This window comes from Leucopleurus acutus, assembly GCF_964270905.1.
Source record: "Leucopleurus acutus genome assembly, chromosome: 1".
Classification (NCBI taxonomy): Eukaryota; Metazoa; Chordata; class Mammalia; order Artiodactyla; family Delphinidae; genus Leucopleurus; species Leucopleurus acutus.
This window is the reverse complement of record NC_139142.1, coordinates 85,576,937-85,598,475: the sequence shown is the minus strand read 5'-3', so window position 1 is coordinate 85,598,475 and position 21,539 is coordinate 85,576,937. Positions and strand designations below refer to the sequence as shown.

Genomic DNA, 21,539 nt, shown 5'->3' with positions numbered 1-21,539 from the left:
TGTTTCTGCCCTGATGTGTCCTCCAGTTTGTCCCCAAAAGAATGGGCGTCCTATTTCTTCTATAATTATAATTTGTGTATTTTTGCATGTAGATTCTAAAGATGTTTATTGAGGCAAAAATTCCAGATTTTTTTCAGTTGAATTAGAGCAGAGATACATGTGTAGTTTTGAATGGACCTATGTCTTGGAATTTTGCAGGTATTTTGAAGCTGTACAGCTGAGCTCTCAGCAACGCATTCATGTTGACCTTTTTGACTTAGAGAGTGGAGAATATCTTTGCCCTCTTTGCAAGTCTCTGTGCAATACTGTGATCCCCATTATTCCTTTGCAACCTCAAAGGATAAGCAGGTATATTTTAATTTATGTTTTGGTTAATTTTTTTTAAGTTGTCTTTAATCCTTTTGTTGTGACTGTTTTAATTAGATTACTAATTCCTTTTTTGCTATTTAATTAATACTTTTTCATTTTATAACTTGTATTCAACTTTAAAAATATGATAAAAGCCCCAATTTTTGGTTTCTAAAGGAACTGGAACATTCATTTACTCAAGTCTACATGTTTTGTATCTGTCTTCCAACAGCCATTAAAGTAATAGAACTTTGATCTCCATCTTAGCACTCACAGAAGGAAGAAAGTTGCAAAGAAGATCCATTCCTTTCTTATAGTCCTTTGCCAGCATTAGAGTTGCTATTAGGAGTTTGGTTGCTCTGCAGGTCTTTGTATTATTATTTCTATTCTATTTTTCTGAAGATCCAAATGCTGTAGTTGTAGAGACATGGACAAAAGGTTAACTATAAAGGTAAATAAGCACGATAGGTTCATCTATGGATAGTTTTTTAGTGTTTAGAATAAATTTTTAAACTTTTATATTCTGACCATCTGTGAATAGAATTTAATAGCAGATTTATTAGTTTTTTTATGACAACTAGAACATGTAATTGTATATTTCTGTATTCTCACTATTCTACATGATGATAACAGTACTATTTATTATTATTATTATTTCAGTTTTTTTTAACTCAGTGACTTTGTAGTGATAGACCTAAGTTTTTCTAAAGAAAATGATTTTATTGATAAAACACTTTTAACTTGTTTTCACAGCATAAGAGTTCAAAGGTGATAGGTTTGGCAATCAGCGTCAGTAAGTAGTTGCTCTGTCTCTCCTATTCCATGTCATTAGAAAACATAATTTTGAATTGTTTTCTATTTAGTGTATTGGGACATAGAATGTCATCTTTTAGGAAGAAGGTGACATCACAAAGATTTATCTTTTATTTATTTATTTATTTTAGTTTTATTTATTTTTTGGCTGTGTTGGGTCTTCGTTGCTGCACATGGGCTTTCTCTAGTTGTGGTGAACGGGGGCTACTTACTCTTCATTGTGGTGTGCAGGCTTCTCTTTGTGGTAGCTTCTCTTGTTGCCAGGCACGGGCTCTAGGCACGCAGGCTTCAGTAGTTGCAATGCGTGGGCTCAGTAGTTGTGGCTTACGGGCTCTAGAGCGCGGGCTCAGTAGTTGTGGCTCACAGGCTCAGTTGCTCTGCAGCATGTGGGATCTTCCCAGACCAGGGCTCAGACCGTGTCCCCTGCATTGGCAGGTGGATTCTTAACCACTATGCCATCAGGGAAGTCCTCCTTGATATCTTTAAGAATAGGATGCTTCAGGGCAGTCCTTTCTAAAGTTAGACTGATCCTTACAACTAGGTCTCTTCAAACCCTGTGACACTTTTAGTCTGTAGTAACAATTTTGTTACTTAGGATCTGAAATACATAATTATACATAACATTTTTATTAGGCATTTGAACTTACCTGTATAGTTGGAATATATTTGCCTCTTTTGTTAGAAAATCAACATGAGTATAACCTAAGATACTAAAGTTAAGAGCATATAAAAAACTTTATCAAAACTAATAATAAGCTAGCATTTTTAAAGAAAATTGGTCATAACAAATCAGAGTACACTTTCATTTCTGAGAACTGAAAAAATTCTTAGATCAAATTTGTGCCCAGAGATGTGAATTTTGGCACAGTTCATTGTATATTTTAACTTCACTTAAAGCTGTCCTTTCAGTAAGCAAATCTCTACTTTATAGTCCTTTTTAATAGCACTGTTTCTGGTCCCCCTTGGTTGTTAATAGCAGTTTGGGTCAAACCCCTGCCCTTACGGAATTTATATTACAGACAGGAGAGACCAATGGTAAACATAAAAATACAGAGTATTGAGTAGTGAGAAATACAGAGAAAAACTAAATTGGCAGCATAAAGGGCTAGAGACAGACCAGTGCATGAGGTTCTCTACAGATTGAGTCGGCAGGGAGCTCCTCTCCGAGACGGTGACGTTTGGATAGAGACCTGAATAAAGTGAAGGACAAGCAGTGCTACTCTCTGAGAGAAGAGAATTCTAAGAACAGGCAATATCAAGAGCAAAGACCCTGAAGTAGGAGCACATCAGCATGTTGAAGGTGAAGCAAGAAGGCAGCAGGTTCAAGGCACAGGAAGAAGGCAGTACGCTTGGAATGGAGCAAGCAAGGAACCAGATCCTAAAAGGGCTTATGAGCTAAGATTTGAAGTTAGAACTGTATTTTATGTGTGATGGAAAACCATTGGAATGTTTTGGATAGGGAAGTGATACAATCTGATTTACATTTTTAAAAGATCTTGCTGGCGGTTGTGTGATGAATGTATAGATAATAAAGAAGCACTGCTGTGGAAGCAGGAAGAACAGTCTATTGAAGTAGTCCAGGTGATGGATAGTGTAACTTGGATTAGGGTAGTAATGATGGAGATAGAAAGAAGTGATCAACTTGGAATACATTTAGAAGATGAAACCTGCAAGACTAGCTGATAGATTAGAACGTGGTGTGTGAAGGAATCAGATATATCAGTGGTGATACCTAGTTTTTGACTTGAGCAGCTAGAATGGTGATTTCATTTACTGACATTTATTACTTCCAGGTGATGGGTGTATGGGTGGTATCTTGTTCTTTGTACTTTAAAATTTTTCTTCCCTCCCAAAACTACATTTTTAGGCACCAGTGTTTCTATGACCTAGGAAGCTAATCTGGAGGAGTTTGACTTTTTCATACAGCCGTTTATCCATGGAAAGACCCTACAAATTTAGCTTTTCAGTTTGACTTTGTGCCAATGGCTTTAATAATTTTTAAATATCATTTTTCAGTGAGAATACAGAAGCTCTTGCTCAACTTTTGACCCTGGCACGATGGATACAGACTGTTCTGGCCAGAATAACAGGTTATAATATGAAACATGCTAAAGGTTTGCTTAAAATTATTTTATATTTAGCTGTATGAGATTTAAGTGTCAGAGTCTTTATTTTTTTGAAAGTACTTATTGCTCTAAAATATGGTTTGTACATACAGATTTGTTAAATATTAGGAAATAGGTTTCTTTAGACCAAGGCTAAGTTTGGCTTAAATCACTTTATTCAATTTAATAATTTTTCATACTATGAGGCAGTATGGACAGTAATTAATCTGGAGTCACAATGCTTGGATTTAAGTCTTAGATCTATCACTTACTATCTGTGTGATCTTGGACAAGTTACTTAACCTCTCTGTGCCTCAGCTTTCTTATTTGCAAAGTGGGAATGATAATAGTACCTATCTCATTGATTGAAGGATTGAGTTATCCTACATAAAGTAGAACAGTGCATGGTACATAGTAAATACTATATAAGTGTTAACTATTATTAATACTGTTAATATGTTGTAATTAATATTAATAACAACAAACATTTGGAAATTATTACCCCATTTATATATTCTTCACAGTTGAGAGATAAGACTACCTAAAGGCTCAGAGAAGTAAACAATGGCAGGCAGATTGGGGTGGAAGTAAAAATCTGAGGAATGTTTAGTACAGGCAGTGAGTTTCCTGGGGTTTTTTTGTTCCTCCTTTATTTCCCAGTTTTGACCCTGGGGTAGCCTGAGTCACAGAACTATGCAGTGGACATGAACAGTAAAAAATCCAGGAGAGATGCCATCTTTCTGGCCAGAGGACTGGAAAAGAAGCCCCTCAGAGCTGGAGAGTGTAAAGGGAATTCTTTTTTTTTTTCCGCGTCTTTATTGGAGTATAATTGCTTTACAATGGTGTGCTTCTGCTTTATAACAAAGTGAATCAGTTATACATACATATATATCCCCATATCTCTTCCCTCTTGTATCTCCCTCCCTCCCACCCTCCCTATCCCACCCCCCCAATCCCACCCCTCTAGGTGGTCACAAAGCACCGAGCTGATCTCCCTGTGCTATGCAGCTGCTTCCCACTAGCTATCAGTTTTACATTTGGTAGTGTATATATGTCCATGCCACTTGTTGTGTTTCTTTCCCTCTCTTTTGGCTCTTTCCCAAGGCCAGCTTCAGTCATGGAACTGCACTGCCATGGTGGCCACATAAATATCTAAAATCCCAAGAGAAAACCAGTCTTACTTGTCAAAAGATCTGGGAGAAATGGGACCACTATATTCCAAAAAATTCTGGGTGAATCCTCATTATTTTTTTCTTTGCCTCACAGCTTCACCGCAAGGTTAGCCCCAGTCAGCACAGGGGACTAAAACTGAGAGAAATTGGTCATTTTGACCAGAGGAACTGGGAAGAAGGGCCCCTTGGAGCTAGAGAGTATAGGGGGAATCCCAGAGAGGAGAGAGCTGTAGAAGGGAATCTCCTACTTTTGAGACAAACACAAGTCCTGAGCTCAGCTCCAAGCTGCACGTGTGTGGAACAGGCCCAAAGAAGCATAGCAACAGCTTTGAGACTGAAGCTGCATTAAACCACCACTCAAGTTCCAGACTAAGCCCTGAGTAGTACATATACTGGCAGACCCAAACAGCATAGCAAAGGCTCTGAAAACTAACATTGGAACCACCACTTACAGGGAGTGAGACAGAACTTGTTGAACCTGATTTGGGTTGGGTTGATTGCCTACTAGAACAACAACAAAAAAGGTACATTTTTCCAGAGAATGTTAATGCGGACCAGTAATGTTCAATATATTCACAATGTAATATTCAAAGTATCCAAGACACAATCCAGAATTGCTGAAGGTAGAGAGAACCAGGAGAATCTGACCAACTCTCAAGGAAAAAAACAGTCAACCAATCCTGAGATGTTTTAATGTTGAACTTTTCAGACAAAAAGTATAAAGCAGCTTTATAGTCATGAAACATGAAATAAAGGTGAACACTCGTGAAGTGAATGGAAAAATAGGAGTTCTCATCAGGAAAAAATAGAAACTATAAAAAAAGAACCAAATGGAGATAACAAAATTGAAAAAATACTATATGAATTAAAAAATTAACTGAATGGGGGCTTCCCTGGTGGCACAGTGGTTAAGAATCCGCCTGCCAATGCAGGGGACATGGGTTCGAGCCCTGGTCTGGGAAGATCCCACATGCTACAGAGCAACTAAGCCCGTGCACCACAACTACTGAAGCCTGCGCGCCTAGAGCCCATGAGCCACAGCTACTGAAGCCAGCACGCCACAACTCCTGAGCCCGTGTGCTGCAACTACTGAAGCCTGCGCGCCTAGAGCCTGTGCTCCCCAACAAGAGAAGCCACCTTAATGAGAAGCCCTCGCAGCAGAATGAAGAGTAACCCCCGCTCGCAACAACTAGAGAAAGCCCGCGCACAGCAACGAAGACGCAGCGCAGCCCAAAAATTAATTAATTAAATCTTTTAGAAAAAAAGAATACAATTTTAACTGAATGGGCTCAGTAGTAGAATGGAGACGGTGAGATAAGAGTCAGTGAATTTGAAATTAGATCAGGGGAAATTACACAATGAAGAATGGACAGAAAAGTGATGCAGAAAAGCGATGCAGTATCCTTAGGGACATATGGAACATTTTTTTCTTCCCTTTAGCCCAACATTTGTGTCATTGAAGTCCTGAAAAGAAAAAGGATGGTACAGAAAAAATAGTGAGGAAATAATAGCTGGAAACTTTCCAAACTTAGAGAAAGACTTAAATTTATAGGTTTAAGAAGCTCAGTGAACTTCAAACTTAAAAGCATACCTAGATAGATCATACCCAAACTGCTGAAAACCAGAGATGAAGAAAAGAATCTCAAGAGCCACCAGAAGAAAACAAGTCATTTCACATACGGGAATAACAATTCTAATTTGATAAGGAAATGGAGCCACAAAGAGGTTTAGTATTTACCCAAGGTCTTAGTAACAGTCACTGGCAGAGCTAGGATTCATACCCAGGCAGCTTGGCTCCAGATCCTTGTTCTTATTCACTAACACATGCTGCCTTACTAATAGAATACTATGCATTTGTTAAAAATAGAAATATAGAGGGTCAGTTACTGATGTGGAAGACATTTATGATCTGTTAGTGAAAAAACAAGATACAGAACAGTACTAGAGATGTTGTCCTTTTTAAAAAAAATCTACATGTGTAACATTTATATGGAGAACAGAAGAATATCACCCTAATGCCATCTGGTTATCTAGGTGGAGAAATTGTGAATGATTATTTATTGCTTATTAACATTTTCTAAGTTTTCTAAAATGATCATATATAATTTACAAAAGCTAGAAAAGTGTGTGTCAGGCTAAACTCCTGTGATTTTTCTTTCTTTTTCCTTTTAATTTGTAAGGAGAAAAGCCAACAATTCCAGTCTTGTTTGATCAAGGAATGGGTGATTCCACTTTTGAGTTCCATTCTATTCTGAGTTTTGGAGTTCAGTCTTCGTAAGTATCTAAACAAGAGAAGTTTGTAAGTGGTTGTGAAAATAAGAGTGAAGAACAGTTCTTTCCTTCCTTCTTGCTTTATTTGTAAAATTGTTTTCTTTATCCCATTTTTATCTTGTTGCTTTCTCCATAGAGTTTTATTTGTACTAATGAAATTAAGTGGTTTGAGATATTAGAGTAATATGTATTTAATATGTATTAGGGTGAACCATGCCTATAATTAACTGTTTTTGACCAACAAAAATACTATTTTTATATAGTCCAACCTACAACAAGAACAGAATTTAAGAGACTTAAGTTAAAATCACATCTGACTTGCTCTGTGACTTCTGAAAAGTCTCAGGTCACTCCAACCCTACCACAATTCATTTTCTTGTTTGTAAGATTGAGACAGTGGTCTTCTAACTTACCTCATAACGTTAATGGAAAGATATTTATGTGAAGGCACTTTGAAAAATATAATATATCCAAATCAGATATTACTTGTTAATGAATATCATCTGAGGTACATTTTTCTAGTTGTGATCCTTGTTTACATTATGTATCCCATTGCTACTGAAAATATTTGTTACTTGCAACAAATAGAAGTTCAGGAAACCAGAAATAATCATTGCTAGTACATATATTATTATATACACACACAGACATACACACACCCCTATCAGCGCAGAAGTACTTCTTGGTCCCTTATCCATACACTAAAACTTATGTCAGATCTGTTTCCTCTGAGTTTTTTTTTTTTTTTTTTTTTTGCGGTACGCGGGCCTCTCACCGTTGCGGCCTCTCCCGCTGCGGAGCACAGGTTCCGGACGCGCAAGCTCAGATTCTCCACGGCATGTGGGATCTTCCCGGACCGGGACATGAACCCGCGTCCGCTGCATCGGCAGGCGGACTCTCAACCACTGCGTCACCAGGGAAGCCCTCCTCTGAGTTTTAATCCTCTCTCCAGTCTGTTCCTTAATTTGGACCTGGACCCTTTCTGCTGTGAACATTTACTGCATCTTTTATAAGAAATTATCTGGGTCATTACCATTTTGTCGGAGACATTTTTCTACCTGTAGGAGTTACAGTTCTGCTTTTCCCATTTTTTCTTAAGGAATAAATCTTCAGCAGCTCTTATCTCTAATTTGACAAAGGGTAGTTTACTTTGACAAAAGGAGTTAAATTCTTACTTTGGTACTTAATTGGACTTCTCAATAGGTAGCCCCTTTTACTAGACCATTATATCAATATAAATTTTTCTTGTTTTATTTTTAGGATAAAATATTCTAATAGCATCAAGGAAATGGTCCTTCTCTTTGCCACAACAATTTATAGAATTGGATTGAAAGTGCCTCCTGATGAAACGGATCCTCGAATCCCCATGATGACCTGGAGCACATGTGCTTTCACTATCCAGGCAATTGGTAAAGCCTATAAGAGAACTAGTTTGGAGCTTTATAGAAACAGAATTAACATTGATTGACCAAAATTCCTTTTTTTCCCTGATGGCCTGGAATACTTTGACTTGTTTAAGGACTCTTAGTATATCAGTAGATTAGATGACATGATGCCATTTAGCCTTAGAATATTTTGTATTAATCTCTTTTAACTACAAAAATGAGCATATAAACTAAAAATACTTGAAAGGGACAGCATGAAGCAAGCTATATTAGAAAGGTGGCAGAGTTACAACACTGGAAGATCAGAGAAAAACAAAGGAAGAAGAATCAACCCAGAAATGTCCAGTATTTTTATTTCTTTTACACTTTGAGATAAAAAGAAAGGTAAACTAAAGTCATCTAAAAAATTACCAGGAAAGAGAAAGGAAGACTGAGGGGGTCAGGAGAGACAGATTAGCAGCAAGAAACCTACCAAGTCTGAAGGGAAGCCCACTGTCAAGTTCTCTGCCATGTTGAAAGCTTCTAGCTATCAAATCAACATGTTGTGCACCAGCGGTCCCCAACCTTTTTGGCACCAGGGACCAGTTTCATGGAAGACAGTTCTTCTGCGGACTGGTGGCCTGGGCGTGGGGAAGTGGTTCAGGTGGTAATGCAGGTGATGGGGAGCAGCAGATGAAGCTTCGCTCACTCGCTGCTCACCTCCTGCTGTGCAGCCCGGTTCCTACCAGGCCACTGACCGATATCGGTCTGCAACCTGGGGGTTGGGGACCCCTGTTGTACACCTTAAACTTACACAGTGTTATATATCTCATTAAAGACAGGGGTAGTGAAGCAGTGAAGAATTGCTTAGATTTTTAAATTAGTATATTTGCTCATGACAGTCACAAGATAGAGTACTACATGAAAAAGAGTTAAGAACTGTAATTCTTTCATGTCATCTTTATCCAAGCCAGTTTCAGACTCATTTTCCAGTTTTTCTGGTAGTTGTTTTTAATGGTTCTACCACATTTTCTTCATTTAAATATAGTTTTGTAATAAGACACTATTTCATGATTTGAAGTAACTAACATGAAGCCACTTCTTTTTTTTTAATAAATTTATTTATTTATATTTTATTTTTGGCTGCGTTGGGTCTTCGTTGCTGCACACAGGCCTTTCTCTAGTTGCAGAGAGAGGGTGCTACTCTTCGTTGCGGTGCACGGGCTTCTCATTGCAGTGGCTTCTCTTGTGGAGCACGGGCTCTAAGTGTGCGGGCTTCAGTAGTTGTGGCTTGTGGGCTCTAGAGCGCAGGCTCAGTAGTTGTGGCGCACGGGCTTAGTTGCTCTGCAGCATGTAGGATCTACCAGGGCTCAAACCCATGTCCCCTGCACTGGCAGGCAGATTCTTAACTACTGCGCCACCAGGGAAGTCCAAAGCCACTTCTTTCACAGAGCGTTCCTGGACATCAGCATCAGTCTCTGTGAATGGATTTTAGAAGTTATTTCCAAACCTGTCAGACTTAAATTGTGGGTAAAAAATAAATACACAGGTTTATATTTACTATGATTAAATAAAATGAGAAAAGGAAAAGATGAGGTTTAAATAGAATCTGAACAATATGATATGAAATGTAAAGCATTCTTTTGGAGTCATAATCTACTAAATATCTTCAGATTTCCAATGAAGGTACTTTTACACTTTACTATTTTGGGAACACAAGCATTAGGAATTGGAAATTTATATTTAGGCATTGAACATTTTAAAAAGTGACAGTTTTGTTATAGAGTAGATGAGAAATTCATTGGAGAATAGGACTGAGTCTTCATGTGTGTTTCTGTAACATAGTAATTTGAATCTATTTGATTAATAGAGTGTTATATAGTTTTCACTCTAGGGCTTTTTCCATGCAGTGGATATAATGCTGTACTTTATTCCTAGTACATAAACAGCTAATTTACCTCACTCCCTGTGGGTGTGGAGAGACATATACAGGATGTGTTGGCACAGTTATGAAAAATAGTTGAGGAATCAAAACAGAGGGTCTGACAAAGAGAATGGAAGAAGAGGACAAATATTGTCAAGCGATCACTTTGTGAATAAGATATCTTATGCCGCATAACAGGAGGGGGTCCTTCTGAGATAAAGGCACTAATCTCTGAAGAATTTAGTACTTCCTCGCTCAGATTATTTAACAAAACTTCTTCCCAAGCAATACCCAGGAAATAACAAAGTTTTGCTTAATGACTAATTCCAAAGTCCATAAAATGTCAGTTCAGGAATTGTTTCAAAACCAATAGGGTGGTTATATGATCCACACATCCTCCAAATTTTAAAAATGTATATATAAATCGTGTGATATTCATTTTAATATAAAATTTACAAATATAAAATCAGTACTGAACTGAAAAGATATATTAATAGGTTTTATACTTGCTCAAGTGCCTTTTGTAACACAATATATAATATTCAGTTAAACATCTGGTATCTAATGGTAAAAAAAACTACCAGCAAATTGAGGTTACATTTAGAATTAAACATGGTGATACTTGATTTAGTTCATACTGACCTTTTAACTATCGCATTTTGTGTTTAATGGTGTCTAGATTAGCCAAAATTTTGTCCATTTTTAGCCAGTTCTGGTTTTCTATTTTTTCTGCTTTCTTCAAAGCTAGAATAAGAGAAAATACATGATAAAAAAATGCAAAAAGAAAATAGGAAGTAAGCCTTCCATTCTCACAGATGTGTTTGCTACCAAGGATCAGTGAAAATAAGAGTAATTTAGTAATAAATACCCTAGCCAACAAGGCAAAATATATTTCTGAACCCATGCTTTTTTGGTATTTTCAGTTTCATCTTTTTATCCTATAAATCTAATTGTTTTTTAATAGTACCTAAAAGAGCAATAACGTTACTTACGTCTGTCTTATGTATTATTTTTTAAAAAAATAGGTGTTACTATATTAAAAAAATTACTTATTTAAAAATTTTTTGCAGAGAAGGACAAATACTGTATGTTTTTATTTATATGTGCTATCTAAAATATAAAACAAATGAACAAATATAGCAAACAGACTCACAGATACAAAGGACAAACTAGTGGTTACCAGAGGGGAGAGGGGTAGGAGTAGGGGCAAAATAGGTGAAGGAGATTAAGAGGTACAAACTACTAGGTACAAAATAAATGTTACAAGGAAGTAATACAAAGCACAGGAATATAGTCAGTATTTTATAATAACTTTGTATGGAGTGTAATGTGTAAAAATATCAAATTACTATATACCTGAACTTAATATAATATTGTAAGTCAACTATACTTCAATTAAAGAAAAAAAATTTTTTTGCATAGGAATTTTTTTTTTTTAAAGGAGGATAAATGAACCAGAATGCTTTGTTTTTCCCAGGTATTCTTTTTTTTTTTTTTTTTTTTTTTTTGCAGTACACGGGCCTCTCACTGTTGCGGCCTCTCTCGTTGCGGAGCACAGGCTCCGGACGTGCAGGCTCAGCGGCCATGGCTCACGGGCCCAGCCGCTCCGCAGCATGTAGGATCTTCCCAGACCAGGGCACGAACCCGTGCCCCCTACACCGGCAGGCGGACTCTCAACCACTGTGCCACCAGGGAAGCCCCCAGGTATTCTTTATTGATTGCTGCAGGGACTTTATTATTTGTAGTAGCAATTTGTGAATGATCTACATTTGCCTTTGTAGTATTCTCTCACTCAAAAGTTTGGAAATTTGGGGGACTTCCCTGGTGGTCCAGTGGTTAAGACTTCGTGCTTCCAATGCAGGGGGCCTGGGTTTGACCCGGTGCCGCATGCCACAACTAAAAGAGCCCACATGTAGCAACGAAGATCCCGTGTGCTGCAACTAAGACTCAGCGCAGCGAAATAAATAAATAAATAAATATTTTTAAAAATTGGGTGGGGGGGAAATTTTGGCATAGACTTAAACATGAAATTTTGAAGGGGAAAAGTGCAAAGCATCTGGTCAAAAATAAGATTAGTTAAAGAATATCTGATAGAAACCAAGTATACAATTGTAGCAGTATTCAGAATTTATCATTTTCGTTTTTCTTACTCTTTGAGAAAACCTCTTGGGAGATGAAGGAAAACCTTTGTTTGGAGCACTTCAAAATAGACAGGTATGTGTATTCCAGCAGGGTACGTGTAACTCTTGGTATGCTTTTTTAGGGAGTCCGCAGTATATTTATCATTTAAAAAAATCTTTATTCATTCCTTTTTCTGTAAAAGTTAGCAGAATTCTGTTAAAAAAAAAAAAGCTACTTCAGTCTCATAGGAGACTGAAGGGCCAACATTGTACACTTTGGAGAGTTTTCTCAATCTTAGTGGTTAAATGTAATTCACAGAAAGATTTCTGATGATACTTGGTTACTTTTTATCCCCTTCTCTGTTTATTTCCAAATCAGAACCCTAGTGTCTCTTACATTTTTCCTTCTCACTAATTTTGTACCATCATGTAATATTAAGTATTAATGCTGGCTTAGCTCTAGATAAATCATCATACTGAATTCAAGAATAAAACTAAACCATGACTCCTTGATGGGCATATCCTGACTCTGTATAACTATACTCCTGCCTCAGGCCCAAGCCTCATAACATTGGGGACCCTGAAAAACAGTGCTTAAGAAATGTGCTCAGTAGCCCTGTGAAAACAAACTGGGTAACAGGATTCCCTAGACCACCTACTTCCTAGCCATTTCTCTCTTATTATCTGATAGCTGACACAGGGGACTTGGAGTCCACGATGTGCTTCCCTATAGTTCCCATCCTTCCATCTGGGAAGCAGAAGATCTGTTCCCTGAATTCAGTGATTTTCTGCCATCATTTTAGAATTTCTGTAAATACGTTTGTTTGCACAGGCCTCAATAGAATAATTTAGGCCAGATATTTAAGAGAATGACTCTGGGGAAAATGAGTACTTAAATGAGAATTGAGATGATTATATCTTTAATACCTCTTTGTCATGGGAAGATCTATTAAAAAAATTCGGTGAAGTCTAGAAGTATTTAGAAGTATTAAAAATATTGTAACTAAATTTGCAAGAATGTAAAGTATATAGTAAGTCTGCACTAATTCTTGCAGACTGGGATTGGTTTTTACATTGAATGACTTAGGTCTTTTATCTTCCCTTATCTTTTTATCTTCCCCTCTCTTACAATCTAGCATAATGGTCTAAAAGCATTAATGCAGTTTGCCATTGCACAAAGGATTACCTGTTCTCAGGTCCTGATACAGAAACATCTGATTCGTCTTCTATCAGGTAGAGTCTTCTCTGAATTATTATTATTATGTTATTTATGTGTCTTTTCCCATTGCATTTCTGGCAGTGTATTTTATTAGGAAACAACACACTGCACTAACTTTGGATACTCATTACCACAGCCTTACAAAAGAAAAAAACAAAAAGAAAAAAAACACATGGCTGCCCCTTTAATACCTGCAATCTTATTTTTAAAGCCAAGTGTTTTCAAATGTTGTCAACGTGTATCGGTTATACCCACCTAGGGGCTTTTTTGAACCAACATCCACAATCACTAACATCTTGTATCTCAGTCTGGTTAGAAAAGGGAGCAGTGACGTGGCTAGAACATTTAAAAATATGTTTAGTTTTGCTGGTGTGTATCAAAGTCATATAAAAATAATAGAAGTGCTAAGTGTGGTAATCTCAGACTGTAGGTCCATGCATGCCCTTTTCTTTGCGAGACAGGCTATAACAGCTGAGTTGGGGTTTTTTTTAGATTCTAACAAGCTAGAAATTAAGCCCATATAGTACTCAATATAAAAACAAAAAGAGGGATTAGAGGTCATACAGTAGTAGAATGATTTGGCTTTCATTTTGGTTGTCTGCATTTCCATTTAGGTATTTGTACTACAAGAGCTCCTTTGCGTCTAAATAGGTCAGGCTTAAAAAAGACTGTTTTTATAAGTCTTTTTATTCGTAAGTTCAATATGTCACAGGTAAAGAGGTTTAAGCTTGCACTTCCTAGGTATGTTTCTACCAAATAAGAGAGTCATTCAGTCTTTTTAAGCTTTAAAGCCAGGCATAGTGTTTTTCTAGCTGATCTAACAGGCTTTTTTCCCCAAAATTGACCAGTTACTTTACCTTGAAAGTCTGTTGAAACAGGTCACCTTCCTCCTTGTTGATTCCCACAAGCTTCTTAGGGAGCTCTTCCTGGGCAGCTTTCTGTCACTCTAATGACATGGGGGTTCCATGGCTCCATCCAAATCTGCCACCTAAATTTCATTAGAACTTTTACCCTGCCAAGTTTTATATCTTCAAGTTTATTTCCAGCTATCTCCTGAATTAATCTCATGCTAATAGGAATCTAATATTAATGCTGTTCCCTAGCTACACACTTAAATTTTTTCTGTTTTTTCATTTACTTTTTCTCTTATTGGTCAGTTGCACAGGCCCAGAATTTTGCACGTGTTACACATGCTTCTTATTCTTAGGACCTCTTCCTATTGTTAACAGTTTATCCTATTTGCACAGTAATATTTTGGTCTTGTTTTTTAATTTTTTGGCATCTCTTTTCATTTCAGTTATAATTTGGATACCTTGTTTTACCAGCACTTCCAAATAGTCTCCCTGCTTTTACATTCATCACACGTTATGGGATTTATAATGTTTAAAACACGTCAAAATAAGCACCAAACAAAGAGACTATTTAACATCATCACAGATAGCAGAAACTGAAATAATAGTGCATAATCTCTAATTGGCAGTAACTAATAGAATTGATGTGCTTTTGCTCTGTAATGTAGCTTTGTGCCTTTATGTAAAAGTTTGGTATGTGAAAATTTATTAGCAGGAACATCTTTATTTGCAAGGTGTTAGGGCTATAAACTCTGTATAGAGGTAGAAGATATGGTCTCTGCCATTTGTAAGGCTTATGATTGAATTAAAGAAGCAGAACCTCTGTGAAAACTCACATAATAATGTAGCCAAATGCCAGATATATGGTAAGAATACATGCTTCAAGAATTGAGACAGGAAGGGATCACTGTGGGGCTCTGCTGTTTTTTTCCTCTAACAGGGTCCATAAAGATAAGCTGAGAGGAACAGAGACAGCATTCTAAGCCCAGGGCACAATTTAAACAGATTGAGGAGGTAGGAAAGCATGTGATATGTTCAAGTTAGGCAAGTTTGATAGGAGTAGTGGCACCTGTAGATAGATAGAGAAGCATGAAGTTGTTTTGATAAAAATAGAGGATCTTAAATGCCCCAATGAGAAGTTTGAACTTTATTCTTCAAGTTATTGGGAATTTTTGAAACATTTTGAGCAATAATATTCTAAAATTAATTTGATATTGTATAGGTTGGATTGGAAAAAGGAAAAATTAAAGGTAACATGCATCTGCATGTAGTAGCATAAATTAGGGAGGGAATTGTGATGGGTGGAGGCAAGATTTTGAATTAAAATGAGTAACTAGATTATTGAGAGAAATAGGGAAGTCCAGAAAGTCCACAATAGAGAGCTGTTTTGTGTGAAAGGTGATGAATAATGTTGTAACATGTTGATTCTGCAGTAGCAACAGGACATACAATGCTCACTGCCATGTATGTGCCAGGCATTGTACAAGGATCTTTTTATATAATCATGTCTTTGAACTGCCATTCTTCAAGGAAATTATCATTTTCCTGATTTACAGATGAAGAAACTGAGGCACAGAGAAGTTATTTGACTTGATTGAGGTCATAAAAAGAGGCAGAACTAGTATTTGAATCCAAGCCTGACCATAAAACCTATGCTTTTCCTGCTATATCACATAAGTTTTGCTGAGATATTTAATTTAGCATAAATGGAAGATTTATTTATTTACTTATAGCTATTTAGCTATTAACATAGCTAGTTAATGGCAGAGCCCTGTTATCACTTTGTTTTTTAAGGCCAATATTAATAGCGTTTATCGATTACTGTATGAGTACTTTTAATGCACATGTTAACGAACCTCTCAACAATCTTGTATACACTGTAGACTTAGAGAAGTCAAGTACCTTGCTTATGACAAATAGTCGCAGGAAGTACTGCATCCCATTTCTGTCTGACTCCAAAGCCCATGCTCTTAACTTTTATGGTTTTGTTTAGAATCTTGGATTTGGGGTTGAGAAATTCACCTAGTCTGACTTTTTTTTTTTTTTTTTTTTTTGCGGTCCGTGGGCCTCTCACTGTTGTGGCCTCTCTTGTTGTGGAGCACAGGCTCCGGACGTGCAGGCTTAGCGGCCATGGCTCACAGGCCCAGCCGCTCCGCGGCATGTGGGATCTTCCCGGACCAGGGCACGAACCCGTGTCCCCTGCATTGGCAGGCGAACTCTCAACCACTGCACCACCAGGGAAGCCCCTAGTCTGAATTTTAAACAAATAATAGTTTTATTGAAATAAATTAATTCCCTCATTTTTATATATACAAAACCCTTACTGTTGTTTTGAATTCTTGATTTCACTTCCTTGTCACTCTTTCTCTGACTTCCAAATTTAGAGACTGATCAAATCAGAAAGACAAAGTTTTTGAGCTGTCTGCATTTCCTTCCATTCATCAGCCCATATAAACCATTATCTAATTTTAATTCAGGAGGATCATCTCCATACTCCTTTCATTTACAGTGCTTTTCATGCTCTCCCTGCTCCAAACCCCAAATTGTTCACGTATTTTATGTATCACAGAACATTTAGAAATGCGTAGTTAGGGGGGAAAAAGTGGTAGGGAACATTGTATAAAAGGAGTTCTTTTTCATTCAGCAAATACTTATCAAACAATTTCTTACTTCAGTCATCCTAGTTTATTTACCCTTTGCCCCGTATCTTATATTTCAACCATTAAATTGCATCCAGGGCTTTTTAGAGCCTTTTCTCAGTTTAGTTTATCTTTAATTATGGTTCCTATATCTTAAAGGTGTGATATACCAGTTTATCAGTTTCTGTATTATAACCCTGTTAAATTTTTGTTTTAGATCTTGCATTATATTTAACTACATTGCTTATGACTGACTGAATTACATTAAGGTTTTTTTGTTTTTTAGTTGTTCTTCCTAACCTCAAATCAGAAGCTACACCTTGCCTTCTATCTGTAGATCTATTTCATGTTTTGGTAAGTGTTCAGTAAATTTTTTTTTTAAGTCACTCAAGCTTTGAATTTCATGTGTTTTCCTCATTGAAATTTATGCTCTTTGTTCAAGATTATAAATTATCAGTGTTCAAAGTTTAGTCTCTTTTGTCCATTCCCTTTACAAATAGATACAGATTTGACTGAGACCATGAAAATCACTTTAAAAATGAAACCACATTTACCCTTTACTTTGTAATAGTCTTATTCTAGTTGATTATATTTAGTTAGTGTCTATACAAACAAACTTTTTCTAATAATGTATTTTCCCCCTTCCTCTTTTTCTCATCTTGTTTACATTCTAAGCAGTGAATGATGGGGTGAGCTGTCTTAAAATCATTAATTATTCGTGATAGGGACCAGGCCATGGGTGCATCCAGGCTTCCCCCAAAACACCTATGGTTAGGTGGCAACTGTTTTTTGAGTTTCTTGCACAGCTTTTCCATCCCTGTGAAGATTCCATTCCTTCAAAGCGAGTTCTCTAGAAAGAGCCATGGTGAAGTTGGGAGCATGGAGTTTGTGGATGCAAGGTTAGCCAGTATCCTCTACCCAGTGGTTGTCTCCCTATCTTTTGGAATCTCTTGGGGGAACCTTGAAAAGAATGCTGGTAAATGGGCCCGACCACCTGAGATTATGATTTGATTGGACTGGGGTGGGGCCTGTGTATCAGTGTTATTTTAAGAGCTCCCCAAGTGATTGTAATGTTGAATCTTCTAAAATCGCAGGGTTGAGACCACTACCTAGAACTAGAATAAGTAGACCCAGCAAAGGGTTAAATCTGTTTGGTGATGACATTTGTCCTCTATTTGTGGTATATTATATTATAAAATATCTTGTTGAATAATTAGGAAAAATATGGTGGTTATTAAAAAAAAACACAAACAGTGCAGGATCTGGTGTTCTTTACATTTAGTTATGAGATTAACTTGTGTTGGTCTTTGTTGTTACCCATGTTGATGTCCATTTTCTCTCATAGGTGGGTACTGTGTTAGCATTCCCATCCTTGTATTGGGATGATGCTGTTGATCTGCAGCCTTCATCAATTAGTTCTTCCTATAACCACCTTTATCTCTTCCATTTGATCACCATGGCACACATGCTTCAGATACTTCTTACCACAGACACAGGTAAAGCTCCCATCAGTTGTTAACTGTAAATAACATTTGCCCATGATTTATTGGCAAAATAAATTATGTTTGTGATTAATCATTTTATATATTTCTAAGTTCTGTATTATGTCTCTTTTTGAATGACTGTTCATTTGTTTCTTTACGGATGCTGTTTAAACGGAAAGGTTAGAAGAACTGTGACAGGAATAATTAGGTCAACCACTTGATTCTCTAACTTGCAGCTGCTCTCTAGGTATACAGGGAGACCATTTGGATCTGCTTTTCCCTTTCTTTTTTTTTTTTCAAATTCCCCAGTCTCAAGGTTGAGGGTTAGTCTCTCCATTGTTTGTTCCTACCTAAATATTTTCAGCCTTTCGATAAGCCTGTCTACGAAACATTCTTGATTCCTCCAGCTAGAATGATAGTACTTTGTTCATTTTATAGCAGTTATCACATAGTGTCTTATTTTATAGTTATATCTTACTGTTGTTCCACTCCTTTCCCTGCTTCTCCTTTCTCCCTGCTCCTCCATGCCTACTGTTTCTTTAATAGGGAACATTCAAATTTCAAAATCTTCCCTCATAAGCTTCAAGTGTCTAGCAACTTTTGTTATACCCAGTAAGAACTCAATAAATATTTTTTGGATGAATGTTCATTTGAGGATACATGAGTAATATCATGGAATTGTGGTATAGTTGTCCTTATAGACTCTGCTCTTAATAGAAAGCAAAGTTGGGTTTTGAGTATCAGTGATCAATAAAGGCTACTGAAAGTTCAAATAATTTAGAGGACAGATAATTAAAGTGACCTTAGAACGGTATCTAGCAAAATTACATATGCATTTACCTTTTGACCCACCAATCCCACTTCTAGGAATCTACCCCAAAGCTCTACTGGCAAAAGTATGAAAGGATATAAGCACAGATTATTCATTGTGGCATTATTTGGAATAGCAGAAAACTGGGAGATTGGTTGAATGACCTATGGTATATCCATATAATGGAATGCTGTGCAGCTATAAAACAGAATGAACAAGATCTATTGAAGAAGTGATCTCCAGGATATATTATTAAGTGAAAAAAGTAGGGTACAGAACACTGGTTTTAGTATATACCTTTGTGTGAGGTATTTTATGTGTATTCATGTGTTTACATTCTTACATATATTCATACTTGCTTATTTTTTTAATAAATGAAACAACAGAAGTATAAACCGAAAACTGATTAAAAAGAGTTGCCTCTAGGACAAAGTAAAGAGTACAATACTTTGAGCAAAGACTCTTATGAATGTCTTTTTAATATAGTTGATTTTAGAACCCTAATTATATTTAACTAAAAAAAAAATCTAAATGGTGAAAATAATTTTTTGACAATTGAAAACAACAAATGAACCTAACAAGTGTATCAAGAAAATAATTGCTTAAGTGACTTTAAAAAACAGTATTTCAACTGTACTTCCCTAGTAGGATATATTCTGATAATGGAAGAACTACAAAAAAAATCTTAAATTGAACTCAGTTAGTGGTATCAGTAGTACTAATATTCTTATTTTGAAATTATTTTAGGCTGTTTTTAAACCAAATAAGGATTGTGTTAATGTCATTGGGAACCAGATTTTCAGTGTAAGAAGGAAGACACACAAGAATAAATTCAGAAAAGTTAAGTAAAAACCAAATAATCTCCCAGTCACAATCCCTGCAAGTTATTTTTTGGGTGTCAGCAGACTGATTGTAAATTTATATGGAGAGGCAGAAGACTCAGAATAGCCAACTCAGTATTGAAGGAGAAGAACAAAGTCAGAGGACTGATACTACTTGACTTTAAGATTTACTGTAAAGCTACAGGAATCAAGACAGTGTGGTACTGGTGAAAGAACAGACCAATGAATCAATGGAACAAAACAGAGAGCCCCCAAATAGACCCACATAAATATAGTCAATTGATCTTTGATGAAGGAGCAAAGACAAATGGAGGAAAGATAATCTTTTCAACAAATGGTGCTGGAACAACTGGATATCCACATGCAAGACACAGACACAGATCTTACACCTTTCCCAAAAATTAACTAAAAGTGGATTATAGACCTAAATGTAAAAATACAAAACTATAAAACTCCTGGAAGATAACATAGAAGAAAACCTAGGTTACCTTGGGTATGCAATGACTTTTTCGGTACAACACCAAAGATACAATCCATGAAAGAAATAATTGGTAAGTTGGACTTCATTACAATTCAAAACTTCTGTTCTGCAAAAGATTATTATCAGGAGAGTGAGAAGATAAGCCACAAACTGGTTGAATGGATTTCCAAAAGATGCATCTGATAAAGAACTGTTATCCAAAATATACAAAGAACTCCTCTAAGATTCAACAGTAAGAAAACAATCTCGTTAAAAATGGACAAAAGACCTGAACAGACACCTTGCCAAAGAAGATATCCAGATGGCAAATAAGCATATGAAAAGATGTTTACAATTAGGTGTCATTAGAGAATTACAAATTAAAACAACAACGAGATACCAGTATACATCTATCAGAATGGGCAAAATCCAGAACACTGACAGCACTAAGTACTGGCAAGGACGTGGAGCAACAGGAGCTCTCATTCATTGCTGGTAGGAATGAAGCCCATGCCACTTTGAAATACAGTTCAGCAGTTTCTTAACCAAACTAAACATGCTGCTACCATGCAGTCCAGCAGTCACACTCCTTGGTACCTACCCAAATGAACTGAAAACCCATGTCCACACTAAACCTGCACACAGATGTTTATAGCAGCTTTATTCATAACTGTTAAAACTTGGTAGCAACCCATATGTCCTTGTGACTGGATAAATAAACTGTGGTACATCCAAGCAATGGAGTATTCTTCAGTGCTAAAAAGAAATGAGCTGTGAAGCAATGAAAAGACATGGAGGAAACTTAAATACATATAACTAAGTGAAAAAAGCAAATTTGAAAATGCAACATACTGTATGATTCTATGACATTCTGGAAAATGCAAAACTATGAGATAGTAAAATGACCAGTGGTGATTGGCAAGGGTTAGGGGAGAGAGAGGTGAATAGGCAGAGCACAGAGGGTTTTTAGGGTTTAATGAAACTACTCTGTGGGATACTATACTAATGGATACATCTTATACATTTGTCAAAACCCATAGAATGGGGCTTCCCTGGTGGCGCAGTGGTTGAGAGTCCGCCTGCCGATGCAGGGGACGCGGGTTCGTGCCCTGGTCC

The 21,539-nt window shown here is 36.7% G+C and overlaps 1 protein-coding gene across 2 annotated transcripts in view; it reads left to right on the top strand.

Annotated features, from left to right (window-relative positions):
• The window catches only part of UBR1 (ubiquitin protein ligase E3 component n-recognin 1), a 165,138-nt gene that overhangs the window by 120,861 nt on the left and 22,738 nt on the right, over positions 1–21,539 (top strand). For both annotated transcript variants that reach the window (XM_082834706.1, XM_082834705.1), the window contains exons 32-39: positions 199–348; positions 3,178–3,275; positions 6,619–6,712; positions 7,970–8,118; positions 12,156–12,211; positions 13,254–13,350; positions 17,113–17,180; positions 18,172–18,322. In XM_082834706.1, coding sequence (XP_082690832.1) covers positions 199–348; positions 3,178–3,275; positions 6,619–6,712; positions 7,970–8,118; positions 12,156–12,211; positions 13,254–13,350; positions 17,113–17,180; positions 18,172–18,322 — 863 coding nt within the window. The remainder of the gene's footprint in view (positions 1–198; positions 349–3,177; positions 3,276–6,618; positions 6,713–7,969; positions 8,119–12,155; positions 12,212–13,253; positions 13,351–17,112; positions 17,181–18,171; positions 18,323–21,539) is intronic.